The following is a 23,446-nucleotide window of genomic DNA, read 5'->3' as shown; positions in this document are numbered from 1 at the left end:
CCCCTCAGGGAATCTCCCTACTTAGGGGAGAAATGCCAATACTCCAGATCAGAACTAGAGACTCAGATAAAGTATTTTAAACACCAAAAGCCCACCACACACACAGGATAGACTTAGACTTTCAGGGCAGAGTGCACTGAATATTTTGAGAAATGTAAACTACAGTTATGAGGTATAAAGATGCCTTAGACAAGCTATAGCTGTATATCCCTCATGCTCTCAGAGTGAGTGTGTGTGTGTGTGTGTGTGTGTGTGTGTAAAATAGTGGGATACCTAATAGCTCTAATTTCCCAGTGTATTATTGTCACACCTAATAGTCTGGGAAAGCATCAGGCTGTCATCCTCAGCTGTCACTGTAGGTCATCAGGCCCTGCCATCCTGGTTTTTGCTTCCAGCTTCTGTTGCAGGTTGCCACATGCCTTTCTACCATCTCCACCTCCTTCCCCCATCAGCTCTGGAGTGATGAGGGATAGCAGCCCACATGTGGAAGCGCTGGCAGGCAGTAAGGGGCGTCTTTCTTTCTACTCCATGCTTCCTCCCAGGCCTCCATTTTACAGGCCAGAAGATTCCTTGGTGTGCACCCGTCAAAATTTATCCTATCATCACTGCCATAGATAAATGTGCCCTTTTCTTTGATGGTCAGGGACTCGTTTCTAACTGGGAGAGATTTTTATCTGAAAGAGTGACTGTGACAGTCTATGCCATTATGTTCACCACTTTTACAAGATTATGACAAATGTTGTACAAAGTATGCCTTGAGGTATCATTTGAAAAGTCACAATCTGCTGAACATTATTATCCTATTGAAATATGTGTAGTAATACTATATGTCAGGTTATGAGAGTCTGCTGTATATTGTTACCCAGAATTATAACATATTTCAGTAACACCTACAAACCAGTTTTTCAGAGACAGACACACTGACCCCAGCCAGATGTTAAAAAACAGAAGCTTAAATGGCCATTCTCATGTCCTCAGGAGACTGCTTGTCATCTGCACCCCAGCTGGGGTTAATCCTTGAAGAAGGGAGCGGGATATAAGAGTGAGAGATAGTAACCTCCAACTCACCTCTCCTCCCCACATCTCTCTGTTTATGACATCAGTGAATACATAAAGGACACAACTAAAGGAGGGGGGTGGTCCCAGACTGAAAGGGGACCCAGGCTGTAAAATGTACAGCAGAACATGGTGAGGAAAACCTTTTGCTTTTAATTTCATTTATCTTGTTAAGTTAGATTAGCTTGTATATTATTCTTTTATTTTGTTTTGTAACTAATCCTGATTTTTATGCATCATTACTTGTAATCACTTAAAATCTATCTTTCTGTAGTTATGAAACTTATCTTATTGTTTTATCTTAATGAGTGTGTTTGGATTAAAGTGTGTGGGGAAACACCATTAGGAATAACAAGGTTGGAGCATATATCACTTTCTTTGATGAAATGACGGACTTTCTATGAGCTTGCATTGTTTACTAGTGTGCTGGACAGTACAAGACACACATTTCTGGGGGGAAAGTCTGGACTAGGGAACTTGCTGATGTTGCTCTACAGTTTAATTCATGAGCGAGTGGTCAGAGTGCTCATGTATTTATCTGAAAGTGAATTTGCATGCTGAAGGCTGTGTGAGCAGGTCAGTAATAGCTGTTCTGACAGCAAAGCAGTGTAAAAAGCACTTCAGGTTATAAAGTTAAGGGGACGTTGCTGTTCAACAGTCCAGATTGTACCCTGGGTAATGTCACATGGCCTCCTCACTATACAGGCCCTTCACAAGCAGCTAAATCCAGGCAGCCATAATCTCAGCCCCCTCTTTATGGCATGAAATCTATCCAGGACAACAGGCCAACAAGAATAAATAAATAAAAAAGAACTGTCATCTGACATTCTAAGTGCCTCCGCAGACTTTCACAAGCAATGCTTACATGTGTGGACAGTATTGCAAGTATGGTCCCCCTCAACCTATAAATAAATTGCAAAGCCTTAGGCCTTCTTCTTGAGGAAGAGGAGGAATCTGGGTAAGCAGACAGCTGTCCTAGATCTTCTATAAATGGGAGCAGTAGGACCTGTTCCTCATTTCCAGAGACATCACTGCATATTGCTCATAGTCATGCCAAAAAAAATCCTACCAAAAACAACGCTGCAGAGCAGTTATTGACATCAATTATCTTAACAGATCTATGAAGAATTAAAAATTGAAGATAGAGACCTTAAAATCCACACTAGCTGCCATCAGCGAAGGGGACTGCATGACTTCAAGTAGATTTGAAGGGTGCCTATGTCTATATCACAACTAAGAGTCTCATAGATGCTTCCTAAACTTTCCTCTTCTTCCTTGCCCTTTTTCGTTTAGCAACAACACTGCAAGTGTTTATGAAAGTGATGGTATTGTTAATAGCAGCTCTCAGACAGAAAGATCTCTGTCTGTCCCTTCCTGGGTAACCTCCTTATTCAAGCCTCATCTAGAGTCAGTCATAAATTGTATCACCCAAACAGCAAGGATGCTGCTGAGCTATGGTTTTGTGAAAGAATCAGTTAACAGTTTCAACATATTCTCAATCTCTCTGAGTGGGAGAAGTCATTATCCTCTATAAAATTCGTTATTGCAGGAAAGACTGGAGAAGCTGAAAAATCTTACCAAATAGTCAACATCTCAAGGGGAATACCCATTCATATGCTTCTGTCTCTTCTGGGAATCAGTGGTATCCTGTGTGGATATTCATAGTGTGCCAGTGCTCACATGAAGTCACTACAGACTTACCTCTTATTCCTCCTTCAACTGTCTTATCTACCCCTCAGTGAAGGTGTCTCACCCCAAGAAGATTCTCAGGTCAATCAGGTGGTGGATGCATCCAAGTAGACTCAGGTTAGATGTTTCCAATAGGGGAACCATTCAGGATAGTCATCTCCACAAATGCAAGCCTGAGGAGAAGGGGTTCTCACCCTTTATAAAGGACTGTCCAGGGGATCTGGTCCAAACAAGAGAGGAAGCACAGCATAAACTGGCTAGAGCTCAGGGCAGTCCAGTTTGTCTCAAGGCTTTGCTCTCTCATCTGGACTGCCCTCAATGCTGATCATGATAGATAACTTCTCAGCCATATCATACGTCAACAAACAAAGGGGAACAAGGTCTGCAATCCTTGAAAGAGAAGCTCACCTCCTGATGACTTGGCCAAAGGACAATTTGCTGCCTTTGCATCCGAGGAAAAGTCAATGTTGTGGCTGACTAACTTAGTAGGCAAAAGTTAGATCATCAAAAATGGGAACTAGAGCCAGAGGAGTTGCATCCCTTGGTTAAGGAATTTAATCTCACAGCAACAGATCTGTTTGCCTCCCATATGAATCACTAGGTTTCAGTGGTATTCTCTTGACAGTGGAATCAAAGTCAAAGCAACAGACGGCTTGTTGCAAATATGGCAAAAAGAGGGACTCGTATGCCTTCCATCCCTTTTCATATCCTCACCAGAATGTTACTGAAGATCAGTAGAGAAACATCATTGGTAATTCTGGCAATGCATGATTCTCTGACTGCCTTGACATGGTACAAAGATCTCTCATCTGCTTTCCATCCAGAAGTGATGTGATCTATTACAAGGGCCAAGCATGCATCAGAATCCAGACAGAATGAACCTGGGTGTATGGTTCTTGAATAGAGCCTCTTAAGCCAAAGAGGTTATTCAGAGTGGTAATATCCACAATTCTAGATTCCAGAAATAAATTCACAACTCCACATATTCATGGTACTGGTTGAGGTTTACCCATTACCACCAAGAAGAGTCTCACGCCTCCATTTGCATTGTTACTGCAGATTCTCAAGTTTTTTCCGGATGGACTCCAGGTGATAAGCCTGACTGTTCAAACACTGAGGTCAAGTTGCTGCTTTGTCTAACATCCTTATTGCAATAGACAAGTAGTGAATTTCATCTTACCCAAATATCCAGCATTCTTCTGATGAGAGCAGTATCTCTTCTACATCCTTTTGAGATGCCTAAAGTTCCTTTGTGGGATCTTACCTGGTTCTCCATGCCATTACAGGCCTTCCATTTGAACCTGTCATGAAGGTGGCCTCTTACTTTCTAACCATTGAAATGGCCTTTCTGATTGCAGTCATGGCTATTCAGTGTCTTGAGTTGGGAGCTGGTTTTCTGAAAACTCAATATTGTACCTTGCGTAAAGCTGAAGTGATGCTCAAGATTCGACCTTGTCTTCATACCAAAGATAAACTCCACTCTCTAGAGAGCACAGGAAATTATTCTTCCATCCTTCAGCAAATCTCCATCTCACCCCAAAGAGAAAGTGTGGCTTACTTTAGGATGTCTGCTGAGCTGAAAAAGTATATATTCACCACACAGCTCAGGTCAGAAAGGCAAATGTTTTGTTTGTGTTTTATCTTGTGCCAGAGGGAAAGAAGGCTTTGGAATTCTCCATTTCCAGGTGGCTGAGATATTGTATCTCAGAATATAGGAATCAAAGAAGCATAACTGTGTTTTCTAGTATCAGAGCTCAATCTCTCAGACTTGTGGGAGCTTTATGGGCAGAAAGATCATTCTCATAAGAGGAAATGTGGAAAACAGCCACGTGGCTAACTGTTCATGCCACTTTCAAATTCTACAGTCATCATCTGATGTGGCCTTCAATAAATGGGTGCCCCTTGCTTTAGTATCCCAGTAACTATTAGAAAAGGATTATATTTAGCATCTGTACACAACTGTGTAAAGTTCCCCTGAGTAGATGCTGGTATGAAAATCCCAATGTCATGGACCTGTGGACCTCATTATGAATAAGAAAATAGGAAAATATATGTGTGTCTTAACTGAAAATTTCCTTACTTGGAGTAATGAGGTCCATGGGTCCAACCCAACCTGAATGGGCTGTTAACTGGGAAAAATATCAAATTATTAAATGGCACTCAAGTTTATCATTCGCTGAATTTCTTACTCTGCAGGAGGATTGTTCTGTTTAGTCTTAATGCCTAATTTTTCTTATTGATAGAGTGCTTAGTTTTTCAAATGCTGTGTAAATGTCTCAAATGGTGGTTTCTCAGTGGTGGAGTCACACCTCCCCTGCCTCTGACTGACAGGTTTTGGTCTGCCTTCAAGGCTGCATTCAGCAGTGCACCCAGTGTCATGGATATGTGGATCTCATTATTCCAAGAAAGGAAATGTTCAGGTAAGACACTGATACATTTTCCTATTAATGGGATGTTGTGGTAGGATAAAAAGAGATCTTTAATCCTGTGTATATATAACTAGGCACACTTTAAATTTGGGGGTTGTGTAGGAAATAAATCTGTACAATGATTAGGTTAAACTGATGCACTATATTAGTGCTGAGACTTGTTTTTCAAAATACCAATTATTGAATATATTTAACACAGAAAATTTTCAAATGGAAATGTTTCTTTTGAAGTAATGTTGTCAGTGGATAGGATTATTTTTAACTGTTCTTCATTAACCTAAAATGAACAATCTTCTTATGTTTTTTATCACTCTACATAAATGTTAAATAAAATTATCCTCCAGTTAAAGGTGACCTTCAGAGTGGGGTGAAAATGATTTGTGTTCCTTTTTGCTTCTTTATAATGTGTAGAAGAAAGGTCTGAAAGGTTTAAAAAATAATTGTCCGTATTTTTGGATTTTAATCTCGGAAATATCAGGAAAGGTCAAATCTAGTTCTCTCTGGTTTTGCTGGAAGTCTCGGAGGTCTAAAATTTACGTTGTGAATTTTTTTTTAATCTCTTAATTGTAGGGACAGGTGTTTTGTATGTTTAACCAAGACCTCTTTTTTTCTTGAGTGTTTTTCAGGCATTTAATTGAATAACAACTAAAACCAGAGTCTTTTGCCCAGATCCTCTGCTACACTGGAGCTCTGCTCAGTGTAGCTGGGTATCCGAGCACAAAGGTGGGTTTAAATCATTTTGTGTTCCCCTGTTTCACAAGGGCTCTTGAGGGGGAATTCAGTCCCCACTATAATTTAGAGTAGGGTCAAAGATGGCTTCAGCTTCTCTTACAAGAAGTTTGTACAGCACCATGCATGAGGGGCCCTGACTTTGATTTGGGCATTTGAAACTACAGCAATATAAATAATAATCCGTTATTGGTTGATTTATGCTTTGGAATATGCGGGTTCGTATCTTGTATTGAATCTCAAACAAAGAACTCTTTCCAATCGAGTGTTTCTTAGGCGTTTAACTTGAATAGGAGCTGAAACAATAGTTTAGTTTGGGAAATCAAATCCCCATTTGGGGCAAATGTTCTTTTCCCATGCTTTTATCCATTTTTAGAATCATAGAAGATTAGGGTTAGAAGAGAACTCAGGAGGTCATCTAGTCCAACCCCTGCTCAAAGCAAACTTTTGTAGGAGGTTTACTTCCTACCTTTTCTAGTTTGTAGGGTTTTTTTTCTTTTTATATGAACAGGGCAGCAAACTAGATTTAATATCTATATCTATATATAGAGAGATATATAATCTGTGTATTCTACACTTGGTCTTTGGAGAATGTTGCAGGAAGGGGTCCTTGAGACTGAATCTGGCTTGTGAACCCTATGTTAGTCAACCTTGCACTAATCTTCAACTTTTTTCAGGGTTTTAAGCTGGCTCTAGCCGTTATATCTTCAAACCATCAAAACTTTAAAGATTTGCAGCATGGATTTGACAGTTTTGAAATATGAGAGTTATAATGTATTTAGAGCTTCTCAGAGCACAGAGAGCAGTTCTTGATCTGACATAAGGGCATAGCTAACACAGTTCCTTGTTCACTAAATGATGTGTTGACTAGAAGATGTCATCTACTTAGCTTGCACATGATGACTAGCTTCTACCTTCAGGCATTTTGTAATTGAGTAGTGAAGCTAAATTATTTTTAGTTACGTGAGTTCTGGTTTGTTCTGCTTGTTTTCTCCTATGTGAATATTGCAGAGATTTGAGAGTGGTGTGTTTGAGGTGGATTTTACTTCCCTCAGGATAAAGTGTGTACTGTGTTTTGTTTTTGTTCTTTTGAGTCTAATGCCTGCTAGTTAGGAGAGCCTAGTAGTTAAAATGAGTTGGAAAAGCTTTTTGTTTTCAAAGGGAAGTGAAGTTCAGCAACTGTAATTAATTATGCATTAAAATTATTTTAATTTTGTAAATAGTATTTACTGTATAGGGTTATGTGGGAAGACTACGAAAAACAATTTTGTTTTTATAAACTACTTTTATCAAATGGCATTGAGAGAAGAATTGAAGCTAAATATTTCCTAATTGATATTTTGGATAAGTATTAAAGTTCTGTCTTCTGATTTATGTAATAAAATAAGCACTTGACATTCTGAAATACATTTCAGCATTGTTTACTATAATGAATTATCCTCCTTTATGTATGCATTGAAGATTTCTTTCTATTACTTCCTCTAATAGCTTACCTGACTCTGTGTTTCTAGCGGTTCTGTTTCTACAAAAATAGCCTTGTTTACATGTTAAATATAAGGCTACTGTTTGTAAGCAATGATGATTAACCAAAACCATTAAATCTATAAGGAGGGGATCAACTAACTAGCAGTCTGTTTAAATATATAATGTGTAGAAGACTGGAAGCTTAAGGCTATTGAAAATTTTGTAACATCTTAATAAAGAATTCGTGGAAATCCTAATTAGAGACAGATTAAGCTATCTGGTAAGATTTTATTTCACATTAATATCTAGCTAAGATTGATCCCCTCCTGAAAAAAAGATTTAATATTTTTGGTATATTATGCTTAAATGTTCATTGACTACTCCAATATTGGGTTCTTCTTCGAGTGCTTGTTCACTTCCATTCCACATTAGGTGCGTGCACAGACATCGGAAACTTTTTCCCTTAGCGAATCCCGTCGGGTCGGCAGGGGAGCCCCCAGAGTGGCACCTCCACACTGGAGCATATATACCCCTGCCGACCCGACCCCCCTTCAGTTCCTTCTTATCGTCTGTGGCGGTGTTGGAATAACTCGTCTCTCGCTTGCGAGTGATCCCTTAGCACAGTTTGTAGCAGTTATCACTAGTTAGCAGTTATCTGTAGTTAATAGTTATCAGTAGTTAGCACTTCTTAATAGTAGATAGTTAAGCTTCCTTTGTTTATGTGTCTGGAAGTCGTTTCCAGCACCATCCCTGGGCTGCGGGGCATGCTGCAGGACCAAGGGTTTAAGGCTTGTGCCACGTGGCGCAAGCCTATGCCGATCAGTGATCCCCACGACATGTCTCTCCGTTGTTTGGGGGAAGCGCACCAGACTGAGCGCTGCAAGATCTGTAAGGCCTTTAAGCCAAGAACCAAGAAAGAAAGAGACTTTCACCTCAAGCAGTTGCTCATGGAGGTCACGCTGCAAACTGCGGCCTCGGACCAGCAGGCTTCGGTGCCAGCGTCCTCGGTGTGGAGTGCCCCTGCATCAGTCTGTGATCCGGCACTGGTGGGGCACTGCAAGTATGCGGCACCGAGGCAACAGGACAAGCCCTGGCACCACTCGACCTCTCCAGTACAGTCGGAGGGGCACCCGAAAGGCGATAAAGGGTGCTCCCCACATAAGAAGGTGGCGCCTCCCAAGGGACCGAGCACTCAAAAGGGCAGTGCGGCACCAGGACATGCACCAGCACCGGTGGCTCCGGTACCGCAGGGCCTGTTGAGCCCCAGACTAAGTGGGTTGAGTGCGGAAGAAAGACTGGAGGACATCCTAGAATAGCCCTCCACGCCAGACACCTCTGAGGCAGCAAAAGACCTCATTGAGCTGTCGGCGGCAAGTTCCCTCCCTCACAAGGAGTGCCGTCCAGAGGCAAGCCGGCAGTGGTGCGCCGCTCGAGGTCACCACCCAGGCACCGCTCCCGGTGCCGGTCCCGGTCGAGCTCAGCCTCCGTGGACTGCTGGCTACCTTTGACTCAGCGGGACTTGATGGCACCGGAACTGAGCCAGCACACCGCACCGGCTCCGTTGGCGCACCACTCCCTGGCACCGTCACTAAGCCGGCACCGAGGGGATATAAGGCCGCAATCCCCGATCCCGGGAGCATCGGTACCGATCCTGGTCTCGGTCGGTGAGGAGCCGCTCTCCAGCCTCCTGACGGCACCGTGCCACGGCACTAGCTTGACATTTGAGGTTGGCGTCCTCAGACTCCGAGGTCGACTCAAGCCACTCCAGCTATGCCCACAGGATACCGGCTAGCAGGGAGCCCCAGACCACGTGGCATCCCCAATGGGGCCCGCCAGGACAACGGCCCTTTTGGACACCGTGGGCCTATCATCATCAGCAAGGAACCTCCTCTAGAGCTTCGAGGTCCGGCTATTCGGTGCATCGGTCCCAGTCCCTACGCAGGCACCCCTCCGCACCCAAGGAGGCTACAGTATCCAGGGCACCAGATGCTTCTCCGGAACACTGGCGAATGGAAGCAACACCGAGTCTGGGGCCATCCCGGGGACAATCAACCAGGCAGGGCTCGGACGTGCCCCCGGCCTATGATGAGGGGCAGGAAGAGCAGACAGAGGAAGCACAGCAGGCCCCAGACGAAGCTGTGGCGGGCACGGCGGTGTCAGGGCCTCCCCCGATTTACCAGAGGGCACATCTGGAGCTGCTCTGCAGGGTCGCCCAGAACTTAGGCCTACAGGCGGAGGAAGTGGTGGAGCAGGAGGATCCTATGGTGGACATACTAAGCCCTGAAGGCCCCTCCAGAATTGTGCTCCTGCTCATAAAGACCATTCAGTCTAACTACAAGACGGTCTGGCAAACCCCAGCCTCCAGCACACCGACGGCAAAGGGGGTAGAGAGGAAGTTCTTCGCCACTTCCAAGGGATACAATTTCCTTTTTTCTCATCCTGCCCCCTGTTCGCTGGTCGTCTCAGCCATAAATGAACGGGAGCGTCATGGCCAGCAAGTCCCGGCCCCCCAAGGCCAAGTAGGCTAAACGTTTGGAACTCTTCAGAAGGAAGGTCTACTCCTCTGGGGGCCTCCAATTACAGATTGGTAACCAGCAGGCGATCCTAAACAGGCACAATTTTAATTCCTGGGCAGCAATTTCCAAATTTAAAGACTCATTGCCCCAGGGCTCTCAGCCTGAACTCACGGACCTCATGGAAGAGGGAAAGGCAGTTGCCAAGACCTCTTTACAGGCCTCTCTGGACTCTGCAGACATAGCAGCCAGAACAGTCGCCTCAGGTGTGGTGATGAGGTGTTTGGCGTGGCTTCAGGCCTTCCGCCAGAGGTCCAGAACACCATCCAGGATCTCCCCGTTGAAGGGTCTGGCCTCTTTTCCGACCAGACAGATACCAGGTTGCATAGCCTTAAAGACTCCCGGGCAACCCTCAAGTCATTAGGCATGCACATCCTGGCAACTCAGAGGAAGCCATTAAAGCCCTAACCGTGGCAACAAGCAGGGGTTTTGAAGGTACGCTCGAGGACAGCGTACCAACCCAGTTCCCGGATCCTTCCCCATGTTTCTTGGATCGCTTGTCCCACTTCTTCCAGGCATGGTCCTGTATAACATTGGACCGTTGGGTCTTACGCATGGTACAAGTGGGTTACATGCTACAGTTCTCCTTCCTTCCTTCCAACCCAGCCCCCTTCCCTGTCCCTCTTCAGGGACCCTTCTCACAAGCAACTCCTTATGCAGGAGGTACAGTTGCTCCTAGAGGCGGGGGCAGTGGAGGAAGTCCCTTGGGAACTAAGGGGGAAGGGGTTTTACTCCTGCTATTTTCTCATCCCAAAGGCAAAGGGGGGGTCTTCGGCCCATTTTAGGCCTTCGCAGGCTCCACAAGTTCTTAGTCAAGGTCTGCTTCCACATGGTCTCCCTAGGCACTATAATCTCGTCCCTGGATCCGGGGGATTGGTACGCTGCCCTCAATATGAAAGATGCGTACTTTCACATTCCTATTCACCCCGCTCATCGGCGGTTCCTGCGGTTCACCATAAACCAGCGCCATTACCAGTTTACGGTCCTCCCCCGTATATTCACGAAATGCATGTCAGTAGTGGCAGCCTTTCTGCGAAAGAGGAGAATACGGGTATACCCATACCTTGATGATTGGCTCCTCGTGGGTCAGTCCGAAGAGGAGGTTTGCTTCCATCTGACGGTGGCCCTAGATGCATTCCGCAGGCTGGGTCTTCTCATCAACATGCCCAAGTCTTCCCTGATACCAACCCAAATGCTGGAGTTCATCGGGGCAGTGCTGGACTCGGGGCAGTGCTGGACTCGGTCCAGCATGAGCGAGCCTTCCGGAATCCAGGTTCCTGACCATCCAGTGGGTCATAGACTCGATGCTAAGATTCCCCACTACCACAGCTAGATGCTGCCTGCAGCTCCTAGGGCACATGGCAGCGTGCACTCACGTAGTCAAATACGCTCGACTACGGCTCAGGACTTTACAAGCGTGGATTGCCCGGTCGTATCGCCCCTAAACCTTGTTGTGACAGTTCCGGCCCAGGTGTTGGACTCCCTGTGCTGGTGGCCCAGTTGGCCAGTAGTATGCGAGGGTATCCCATTCGCCGCACTGCAGCCTGCTCTGACGCTGGTGACAGACACATCAGACTTCGGCTGGGGAGCTCACTTAAGGGACCTAAGGACACAGGATTTGTGGTCCAAAGCCGAGATGTCGCTCCACATCAATGTGAAGGAACTCAGGGCGGTTTGTTTAGCCTGCCAAACCTTTCACCCTACTCTAGACGGTCATAGCATGACAGTTCTGACAGACAACACCACTGCCATGTTTTATATAAACAAGCAGGGCGGAGCCCACTCCTCTCCCCTCTGCTGAGAGGCCCTTCTCCTGTGCGACTTTTGTATAGCCCGCTTCATCCATCTCGTAGCGTTGTATGTCCCGGGAGAACGAAACAAGTTAGCAGACAGCCTCAGCAGGTTATACCACATGCACGAGTGGTCGATGAGATCAGACATCTTGCAGGCAGTCTTCCAAAAGAGGGGGTTTCCCCAAATGGACCTCTTTGTCACTAAGGACAACAGCCAATGTCCGCAGTTTTGTTTGTTCCAGAACCACAGTCCGGGCTCAGTCGCAGATGCATTCGCGATCCCTTGGAGCAGGAGTCTGAAGTACGCCTTCCCTCTGCTCCCGCTCATCCACAGAGTCCTCCTCAAAGTTCGCAGGGACAAGGCAATGATAATTTTGATCTCCCCAGCTTGGCCTCGTCAGCACCGGTTTACAACCCTGTTAGGGCTGTCAGTGGCCCCCCTGATTGCCCTGCCCCTATACCGGGACCTCATCATGCAGGACCGCGGGCGCCTGCTCCACCCGGATCTGCAGTCTCTGCATCTCATGGCATGGAAGCACTCTGGCTAAACTCTATGAAGAGCCAGTGCTCTGTTCCAGTACAGCAGATTCTCCTTGGCAGTAGGAAGCCTTCCACTAGGGCAGCCTACCTAGCTAAGTGGAAAAGATTTTCTTGCTGGTGTGAGCCTAAGCAGATACAGCCACTCCAGGCCACTATTCTAGTCATCTTAGAATACCTCCTGCACCTCAAGCATCAGGGTCTCACTCCTTCCTCAATCAGAGTACATCTAGCTGCCATTTCAGCATTCCACCCGGGGGAATCCGGATGCTCTGTGTTCTCTAACCCCGTGGTGGTGCGGTTCCTCAAGGGACTGGAGAGAGTGTTCCCTTACTCACGCCCGCCGGTCCCTCCCTGGAACCTTAATCTGGTTCTTTCCAAGCTCATGGGGGCCCCCGTTCAAGCCCCTGGCCTCTTGCTCTCTCCTTCACCTCTCCTGGAACGTGGTGTTCCTGGTGGCCATTACGTCGGCGAGGAAGGTGTCTGAGTTGAGAGACCTAACCTTGGAGCCTCCTTATACAGTTTTCTCTAGGGACAAAGTGCAACTCAGGCCACACCCAAAATTCCTCTCTAAGATAGTCTCACAATTTCATATGGGACAGGACATTTGTTTGCCAGTGTTCTTTCCTAAACCACACTGGTCACCGTAGCCTGCATACTCTGGATGTCCGAAGGGCCCTGCCGTTCTATTTGGAGCGAACTAAACCTTTCCGCAAATCGACATTGTTTGTCGCCATAGCCGATAGAATGAAAGGGCTTCCAGTCTCGGCGCAACGTATATCATTGTGGATTGCGGACTGCATCCTTACTTGCTACGAGCTTGCCAAGGTTCCAGCCGCGGCGATCACAGCTGACTCGACTAGGGCACAAACATCCTCAACAGCTTTCCTGGCACACGTCCCGATCCAGGAGATCTGTAAAGCAGCCATCTAGTCATCGGTGCACACATTCACAGCCCACTGCGCAGTCAACCAGCAAGCCAGAGATGATGCGGCGGTTGGCAGGGCTGTTCTTCAATCAATTGTTCCATGATTCCTACCTCCTATGGTAAGCTTGTGAGGTACGTAATGTGGAAGGGATGTGAACAAGCACTCGAAAAGAAAAAATGGTTACCTACCTTTCGTAACTGTTGTTCTTCGAGATGTGTTGTTCACGTCCATTACACTTCCCACCCTCCTTCCCCTCTGTCGGAGTCTCCGGCAAGAAGGAACTGAAGGGTGGTCGGGTTGGCAGGGGTATATATGCACCAGCATGGAGGTGCCAATCTGGGGGCTCCCCTGCCGACCCAACGGGCGCCGCTAAGGGAAAAAGTTTCCAACATCCATGCGCGCACCTAATGTGTAATGGACGTGAACAACGCATCTCGAAAAACAACAGTTACAAAAGGTAGGTAACTGTTTTTTCTAATCTTTCTGTTAGAACTGATGTTCTAATTCTTGTTAATCATGGGATCAAAAAGGTATTATGGTCCGTGTCTGAGAAAATAACTCCTGCAATAGATTACCTATCAGTATTACCTCTCCAGACAGACACTCAGGCATATAGAAAATATAGGAATTTTTATCATTATGCTATTGTATCTCCTTTCTTTTTCTGACAAATCACAGTTGAGATCAACCTAGGTGCTTGAGCACCTTGGTATCAACAAGTGGGAGCTGCCGATAGGATGTTCTCCATAACAGCTCCTTGATCTTTGGAAATGGCTTCTGACCTCGATCTGATATTGCTTAAATCTGTTGATCATAAGTAAGGCTACATTTTAGTCACAGGTATTTGTAGTAAAAGTCACGGACATGTCATGGGCAGTAAACAAAAATTCACCAGCTATGACCTATCCATGACTTTTACTAAAAATACCAGTGACTAAAACTTGCACGGGGCTGCCCGGGGGTTGGAGCCAGCGCACAAAGCTGCCTGGCCATGCCTCCGCCTAGCATCTGAGCGAGGGGGATGTCACCGCTTCTGGGGAGCCCCCCAGGTAAGCTCTGCCCAGAGCCCGCTTCTCCCCATCCTATGCCCCAATCCCCTTCCCCCTCCCCCACCCAAACTCTGCTGGGGAGGGGAGAGGGTAGGGGCCCAAGACTGCCCCAGTGGCCAGAGCTGCCCCTGCACCAGGTGTACTGGCCGCTGCAGAAGTCATGGAAAGTCACGGAATCCGTGACTTCTGTGACTTCCGTGACAAATTGGCAGCCTTAATCATAAGTGTTCATCTTCTTAGGGAGGGTTTGTTTGGTTTTTTGGGGGGGGCGGAGGGTTGGGGAAGAGTGGCATATTCCTTCACAGATAACACTGGTCTACAATTTTTGAGAAGTCGTCTGCTTCAGAGATAAAATGTGCTATTTATTATGTATTTTGATGTGCTGAATTCAAATATGACAATTAAAACAACTGATTGGCTACTGTTTCTAAGATATTTAAGTTTTTACATTTTATGTCTATGTATATCGTGTAGATAGTAGAGTTTTAATCATAAATTGTAAACCTAGGTCTTTTCATGTGTTTATGGTTGCTTTACATGATAATATTTCACCTGTCCTGTTTATGTAACATTTTAAAAATCAGCAAAAGGGTTATCTAAATAAAATTTATTATGAAACAAAAGGCAAAAAACTATTATGTACATAGTTTAGTCCTATTCAGTGTCTACTCGGCACTTCTTGGCTTGTCTCTTGTATTCATTAAATGGAGCATCTCTTGGCACTGTCCAGCAATAGTCTGCAAGCATTGATGGGCTCCATTTGCCCTGATAGCGTTTCTCCATTGTTGCAATGTCCTGGTGAAATCGCTCGCCATGCTCGTCGCTCACTGCTTCGCAGTTCGGTGGAAAAAAATCTAGATGAGAGTGCAAAAAATGTATCTTTAGTGACATGTTGCAACCAAGGCTTTTATATGCCTTGAAAAGGATTTCCACCAACAACCTGTAGATGTCTGCCTTGTTGTTTCCGAGAAAATTTATTGCCACTAACTGGAAGGCTTTCCATGCCGTCTTTTCCTTGCCACGCAGTGCATGGTCTAATGCATCATCTCGAAGAAGTTCACGAATCTGAGGACCAACAAAGACACCTTCCTTTATCTTAGCTTCACTTAACCTTGGAAATTTTCCACGGAGGTACTTGAAAGCTGCTTGTGTTTTGTCAATGGCCTTGACAAAGTTCTTTATCAGACCCAGCTTGATGTGTAAGGATGGTAACAAAATCTTCCTTGATTCAACAAGTGGTGGATGCTGAACACTTTTCCTCCCAGGCTCCAATGACTGTCGGAGTGGCCAATCTTTCTTGATGTAGTGGGAATTTCTTGCACGACTATCCCATTCACAGAGAAAACAGCAGTACTTTGTGTATCCAGTCTGCAGACCAAGCAAGAGCGCAACAACCTTCAAATCGCCACAAAGCTGCCACTGATATTGGTCATAGTTTATGCACCTCAAAAGTTGTTTCATGTTGTCATAGGTTTCCTTCATATGGACTCCATGACCAACTGGAATTGATGGCAAAACATTGCCATTATGCAGTAAAACAGCTTTAAGACTCATCTTCGATGAATCAATGAACAGTCTCCACTCATCTGGATCGTGAACAATGTTGAGGGCTGCCATCACACCATCAATGTTGTTGCAGGCTACAAGATCACCTTCCATGAAGAAGAATGGGACAAGATCCTTTTGACGGTCACGGAACATGGAAACCCTAACATCACCTGCCAGGAGATTCCACTGCTGTAGTCTGGAGCCCAACAGCTCTGCCTTACTCTTGGGTAGTTCCAAATCCCTGACAAGGTCATTCAGTTCACCTTGTGTTATGAGGTGTGGTTCAGAGGAGGAGGATGGGAGAAAATGTGGGTCCTGTGACATGGATGGTTCAGGACCAGAAGTTTCATCCTCTTACTCTTCCTCGTCTGACTCAAGTGAGAGTGATTGTGGTGCATCAGGAACCGGCAGTCCTTCTCCGTGGGGTACTGGGCGTATAGCTGATGGAATATTTGGATAATGCACAGTCCACTTTTTCTTCTTTGACACACCTTTCCCAACTGGAGGCACCATGCAGAAGTAACAATTGCTGGTATGATCTGTTGGCTCTCTCCAAATCATTGGCACTGCAAAAGACATAGATTTCCTTTTCCTGTTCAACCACTGGTGAAGATTTGTTGCACAAGTGTTGCAGCATATGTGTGGGGCCCACCTCTTGTCCTGATCTCCAATTTTGCAGCCAAAATAAAGGTGATAGGCTTTCTTAACCATAGTGGTTATACTGCGCTTTTGTGATGCAAAAGTCACTTCACCACAAACATAGCAGAAGTTATCTGCACTGTTCACACAAGTACATTTCTAAACAGAAATGTGTCCCTTTGCAAAATCAAACACTGACAAATAAGAGAGCACGACACTGTATGATTTCTAGAGCTGATATAGGCAATTTGTTCAGCAGAGTGATGTAAGCTTCATTATGATTGCATCATCCATGACTTCTAGGAATAACATGATGCAATTCATATCATGTATGACGCAATACCGGCTTCAGATTGCATCATTCATTGTTTTGCCTGAAAAGCAAGTACTGTCCAAACCCAGTCATAGATTTATTCATAGATCCAGTCAAAGATGTATTTTAGTCATTTCTGGTTTAAATTGAGATCCCTTCCCTTTATAACTCACTTATCCTCTGCCATTCCCAAGTCAAGGGTCGTATATACTGACCCAATAGCATATCTTGAAAACTAGAGCCAATCAACAATTTTAAGCATCATTTTCATCCTCAGTGACCCAGAATTAGTAAAGTTTGACTACATTTATTTCAGAAGCATTTTGGCTGTAGAGCAGTGTAATTTTTAAGGAGCATGAGCTACTTTTTATTTTAAGAAATAAAAAGACTTGATTGGTTGCTTCTCTATATGGTTGAGCTAGCTTCTGGTTTTATTTTTATATTGAACTGGGCTTTTAGGCAGTGGCCAGAGGTACTTAGGGCTTAAGGGTTGGCATCTTTTTCTGTCCTAAATCTAAAATAATATAGTTGAACTGAACTGAGTTCTCTTTATAGTATTTGAAAGTTTTTTATATATTGATGTTTGTAGGTTTCTGTACAATGGGAGAAGTTATTGAAGTGGTGGTATCTATTCCACATATGTTTATTTAATGCTATAAAAGTTATGACCTAATATATTGTTTTGTTCGCAGCTGCATCAAAATGCTGCTTAAGCAACATTTCATACCTTGTTGGAATTTTACATGATGACAGTTCCTCAGTGCTACAATATTTTTATTTCTGAGTGGTAGCCATGTTAGTCTGTATCAGCAAAAAGAACAAGGAGTACTTGTGGCGCCTTAGAGACTAATATTTTTATTGTGTTTTTGTTGTTTCCTTACAGTTCAACTTTGTGGGAAAACTTTTGGGTCCACGTGGCAATTCACTGAAACGTTTACAGGAAGAAACATTGACAAAAATGTCTATACTGGGAAAAGGCTCCATGAGGGACAAAGCCAAGGTAAATCAAATAGCTGAAACATTTTAGTGCGTAGCATACCATGGTATGTGGCTTCCTTTAGTCTTCCCGGCACGGTTTGGGAAAGTGGAAAAAGCCCAGAAGAACCAGAAAATGAATATAAAACTAAGCATGTGTGGACCAGATTCAGATGTGGTCTGTTTTTCCATATGAACCCTCAGATTTTGCAATGAACTCTATGCAAGCGAACCTCTAAACGTGTGAAGATAGTGAAGTCAGTGGGGCTCAGCACGGGCTTGTGGGTCTGCCCACCACAAAACTCATCTCAGTATTGGGGCCCAAGTCATGAACTTTCCAGAATGTTAAATGTCTGAGGAAATAATTTAATCACAGACAGACCTAAAACTATAAAGACATGTATTTCATGATAAACAAATGTAACAGTAGAAGAGAAAAGGGGGAAGTTATTTAAAATCAAACTGTCTCAAAGAATGCAGGGAGGAAAATTAGACCACTGGCATATTGTGATGGAGTGCCTCCCAAGAAAATAATTAGATACTATGATGATGGCCTTCAGAAGTGCGTAGGTAGAAGGTGATGTCAACGACACTTAAAAGTGTGGTTGTTAGGGTTGCCTGTTAGGAAAATCTTTCTCTAATAAAAAAAAAAGCAATGTGTAAAATATTCATATTCCCACACAATATAGTTTGCATAGTCTGTTTAAATACAACTTTTGATGCACTTTATTTGCAGGGGGTTATATTATGTATAGTTTTTTATTACAGCAGCACTTTAAGATGTGTGGCTTCTTATTAGTATCTTATTTATTAAACGCACTGTGCAAATGTGCAGTAAAATACATTCTTTATCTCAAAAAGTTCAAAATTTAGCTATGTCAAAATGTAACAGATGGATGAGACAAATGGGTGTGGGGAGATGAATGAAAGGGTGAGGCCAAGTTTACTAGGAAAATATGGATTAAAATATTGGCTTACTGATTTGGTTCTGACATTTGGCAAATTTTCTTCATTCTCTGACTCTCTCCATTTTCTGATGGAGCAGATGCCATCTTGGCATTCTTTTTGTTCATTGGTTTGTGCATTTTTTTGTGGTGTACCAGTATTATAATATCAACAGATTTCCTGGGGCAAGGTTTAGCTGACTTATAATTCCCTCTCTTGGCTTTATATTGTTACAACAAAAATATTGTTGGTCTTATATGTACAAAGGTCATTTTGGTTAATTTCACAGCAAAAGCAATTTGTTTTTTGTTGTAAAGGGAAAGGCCTAAGCCAAAAGGTTCAGATCCAAAATTGTATCTCCAAGTTTGTGGGAAGGATGTCTGAATCAGGCATTTAGTTCAGGCTCATTTCTATTTTAAGAAAAAATGATATTTAGAATCTAGATATCCAGGGTCAGGGCCTGTTGTATTAATTTAGATGGAATATATGTGCCAAAAGTGTTCACATAACCCAGTCGCTGTCCAATATTAAACAGTGTTAAATAAGATGAGGAGTCTGGTATACAAAGACCTCAGCCTGCTTAGTATCATGGCAAACACACCATTAAAAATCCATGTAACCTTTATTAAAGATATAGAGAAGAAGGAAAAACAGCTAAAGCACTTAAAATATAAAGTTGTACAGTTGTATTTCAACAGGCCATTATGCTGGTACAACACTTATATACATGAATATAGCATTTTGTAATACATTTTATCATTCTTGTGTACTTACATAGCATTCATTTTTATAAGTGTACAATATGTCTTTTTAGTGATTTAGACTTGCATGATAAATTCTGTTTTTTTTAAAAATGGTATGGTTTTAGTGATTTCCTTTCTACAAAAACAATATGTTTCCCTTCTTTGGGCATAGATACAAATCCGATTTTTGTAGTAGGTCAGAAACTGATTCTCAGAGAAATGTAACTATAGAGGTGTCATTTAGTAAATGAGTGTCACATAGGGAGTTGCATTCCAAAAATATGAACACAAACACAATAAGAACAGGAGTACTTGTGGCACCTTAGAGACTAACAATAAATTCGTTAGTCTCTCAGGTGCCACAAGTACTCCTGTTCTTTTTGTGGATACAGACTAAGACAGCTGCTACTCTGAAACAAACACAATAGTTCTTCTTCATATTTGACATAGAAATGTCGCTCAAGAGTACGTTGTACTATAATTATCTTATGGATTTCACCCTTTCCTCTGAATCATCTGCTGTTGGTTGCTGTCAGATAATCATCATCCAGACATTGTCTGGCAATTCCTGTATAGTAGTATTCCTACTAATGATGCCACTAGCCAGCGGTACTAGAGTTTCATTTTCATGATCAGCAAATTCAAATGAAAAAAAAATCAAGTATGTGTGTATTCTATCACTGATAACAAAGTCTTGGAGGTCAAAAATAGGAGTTTTGCTCTCATTTCTTAGACATTCATGATGTTTAGCAATATTACATAAATTTAACAAAAGTACATACTTTTTGTTGAGTAGAGTGTTCTGAAAGATCAGCTGGTGGGATGGCAATTTTTACCTAAATTCTTTTCATGGTAGTATATTACTGAAGTCAGAATTTTTGGACCTTTTGCTGCTGATCACAACTTTCCAACCTGTCAAATAATGGTGGACTAAAGGTGGAAGATCCTTAAATCTGTTCTTGTTTTTTTGTTTTTGTTGTTGTTTGTTGTTTTTAAAGGAGGGTAAAATAATATTTACCTTGCTTTGTAAAGTATTTTAAAATCTGTGGATGAAAAGCACTAGAAGTGTTATGTGCTAAACCAATTTGTATTTAACAATCAGATTAATGACTTCAGTGTTTACAATTTTAAATATTTTGTATATTAACTGTAATACACTGCTCTCATCCAATAACCAATGGGCAGTATTGACAACGCTGAAGAGATTAAATAGTAAAGACTGATTATGAAATCTGCATTGAATTTAAGATATCTGCAAGAGGAAGATCTTAACTTCTGAGATTACATTTTTATTTTTCTTAGGTATAATTTAAAAATACAGATTACATTGTGTGCAAGGAAAAAGCATTTAGCAGTGGGTGAGTGGTTATAGACCTGATCTGAGCAATGTAGGTTGTTTTATTTCAAGGGTCTAATACATCAATTATGTTTTTCTGAAAGGTCTAATACATCCAAGCGCTGTGCACACTACTGTTATCAGCTCTGATTATTAGGTTTTAAAACCCTTTAGCCAACAAGTTTCCTAGGGATGAAATTTAGCATATGAGCGCTCTGTATGAGCAAACTTTGCTTATTGTGATTTTAAACAAACTTTGTTGAAATCTACTTAATCACATTATTAAAATTAGGCTGATTAAATCCCTTTTGTTTTGTACTTTGAACCTGATACCACCCAAAGAATCCTAGATATTGTCCATCTTTCTTCTGTTAAGTCATATAGCGTTATGCAGGATTATTCACTATCATATGTTTTCCAGTGGTATGTTCACTTTTAAATTATTCAAGAGCTTCTGCTGTTTCCCGAGGGAGACTAGTATACAGTCTAATCGTTCTCAGTTAAGTTTGTTTGTGATATCCAGCTTACATTTCTCAATTTTTAATTTAATTCATATGCTCTCACCTGTACCCTTTGGACCATGCTAAAAGACTCTTAAGCAGAAATTTCCTTTAGCATTTTGAGCAGTCTGATTTGTTAAACTAGCTTAAGAGGACTCCCCCACCCCCCTTTTTTAAAGTTCTTCTGTTAAGTCATATAGCGTTATGCAGGATTATTCACTATCATATGTTTTCCAGTGGTATGTTCACTTTTAAATTATTCAAGAGCTTCTGCTGTTTCCCGAGGGAGACTAGTATACAGTCTAATCGTTCTCAGTTAAGTTTGTTTGTGATATCCAGCTTACATTTCTCAATTTTTAATTTAATTCATATGCTCTCACCTGTACCCTTTGGACCATGCTAAAAGACTCTTAAGCAGAAATTTCCTTTAGCATTTTGAGCAGTCTGATTTGTTAAACTAGCTTAAGAGGACTCCCCCACCCCCCTTTTTTAAAGTTCTTAGCTAGAATGTTGTATTCATTGAGGGAGGTTTTTACTTTCTATTTTTGTGGTTCATTCATCATTTGTACTGACAAGCTGATGGTTAAGGCTGACAAGATTCAGCCAGCTAATTATGATGTGTTAATTTTCCTGCTCTGAACGCTCTCTCAATAATCAGATTGCTTTGCTTTTCCAACCAATTTTGCAATATTCATATATTGTGTAAATCTGACAACAAAAAGATTACCTACAATAAGCTAGAACTGATTGCCATAACTTTAACTTATAATTATGACCCAGAAGGAACAAATAAGAAAGCTTTAATCTCTCATTAAAACTACTATTTGTGGACCTATTAAAAAAGAGATGTTCGAGCACTATTCATTGCTTGTTTAAACAGAATAAATATCAGGAATAGCATACTTTTTAGAGCCTCAGATATTTGACAGAAAAACTTTCAAATCAAATTATATTGAATACTTAGATTAGCAGAATGTTTTACTGCTTGTCTAATAGCACAATGAAACCATACTTAGGCTGTTAGCAGTGCTTTTTGCGTTGGGATTTTAAAACACATTGTTGTTTTTCCAATGCTTATTAAAAAGTCATCAAAACAAATTTCAGGCATAATTATGATTTTTAAATCGATGACGTCCTTTAAGCCTCTAAGCATTTCCAGAAATTTCTGTTTCCAGAAATGTGAGCATACACAGATTGAACTGAGTGCTCATCCACTTAATGAAGATTATGCACTCTCTCCAGCCAGCGCAGAATTAGGTTGGAGCAAGAGGACTAAATAGAACAAAACCCCCAATGTTGAAACAGTAAATAGGACAAAGATTTTTTTTCCATGTTGCTCACAAATACTGAGAGTTTATTTCAATCAAGGCAAAACAATGGAAACAATTCTGTCTGTTAGAGGAACCAGTCATTGTCTCAAGGTAGAAATCTTATCTATTAATTTTCTCTTGAGTAATATATACTTCATAAAACATTCTTTGATAGGCAAAATAGCAATATTGTTAAGTTTCATTGACTTTGAGTACAGTAGAAAATATTAATTTATAATTTCCAGTTTTGTCCATTTAGTATGTGAAGCAAAAAGTGAATGAACTGTATGTACATGGCAAACATCTCAAACACAAATTCATTTTACTTTTATTGTTCTCTTTTTATGATTATATTTGTTACAGTGAAATTTTCTGTCCTTTCCAGGAAGAAGAGTTGAGAAAAAGTGGGGAAGCAAAATACTTTCACCTAAATGATGATCTGCATGTTCTAATTGAAGTATTTGCTCCACCAGCAGAGGCATATGCCAGAATGGGACATGCTTTGGAAGAAATCAAGAAGTTCCTTATCCCTGTTAGTATTGTAATCTTATACTGTTATTTACTAATTCTGCCTCTTTAATGTGCCGTCTAACCTAAACCTCTCTCTTAGGTTTTGAAGGATGTGTACCTAACTCATTTGAGAGATCATTTGCACTAGATGTGAATGAAAATCTTTAAATTGTGATATTCCCATGTAAAATAAAACATTTTAATATGTATATATTAATAGGAAGGCAGCATGATCATTAGTGGGTAGGACACTGGACTGGCAATCAGGAAACCTGGATTCTATTCCTGGCTCTGACTTCAATGTGCTGTGTGACTTTGGTCAAGTCAGACCAGCTCACTGTGCCTCAGTTTCTCCATATGTAAAACAGGGACTGATACC

General features: G+C 42.3%; 1 protein-coding gene across 2 annotated transcripts in view; it reads left to right on the top strand.

Annotated features, from left to right (window-relative positions):
* The window catches only part of KHDRBS3 (KH RNA binding domain containing, signal transduction associated 3), a 208,936-nt gene that overhangs the window by 76,115 nt on the left and 109,375 nt on the right, over positions 1-23,446 (top strand). For both annotated transcript variants that reach the window (XR_008444117.1, XM_054021074.1), the window contains exons 3-4: positions 17,632-17,748; positions 22,943-23,089. Coding sequence is in view for 1 of the 2 variants with exons in the window: in XM_054021074.1 (XP_053877049.1) it covers positions 17,632-17,748; positions 22,943-23,089 (264 nt within the window). In the remaining variant the exon portion in view is untranslated. The remainder of the gene's footprint in view (positions 1-17,631; positions 17,749-22,942; positions 23,090-23,446) is intronic.

Source organism: Malaclemys terrapin, chromosome 2 (assembly GCF_027887155.1).
Source record: "Malaclemys terrapin pileata isolate rMalTer1 chromosome 2, rMalTer1.hap1, whole genome shotgun sequence".
Taxonomy (NCBI): domain Eukaryota; kingdom Metazoa; phylum Chordata; order Testudines; family Emydidae; genus Malaclemys; species Malaclemys terrapin.
This window is presented reverse-complemented; position numbering and strand designations above follow the sequence as displayed.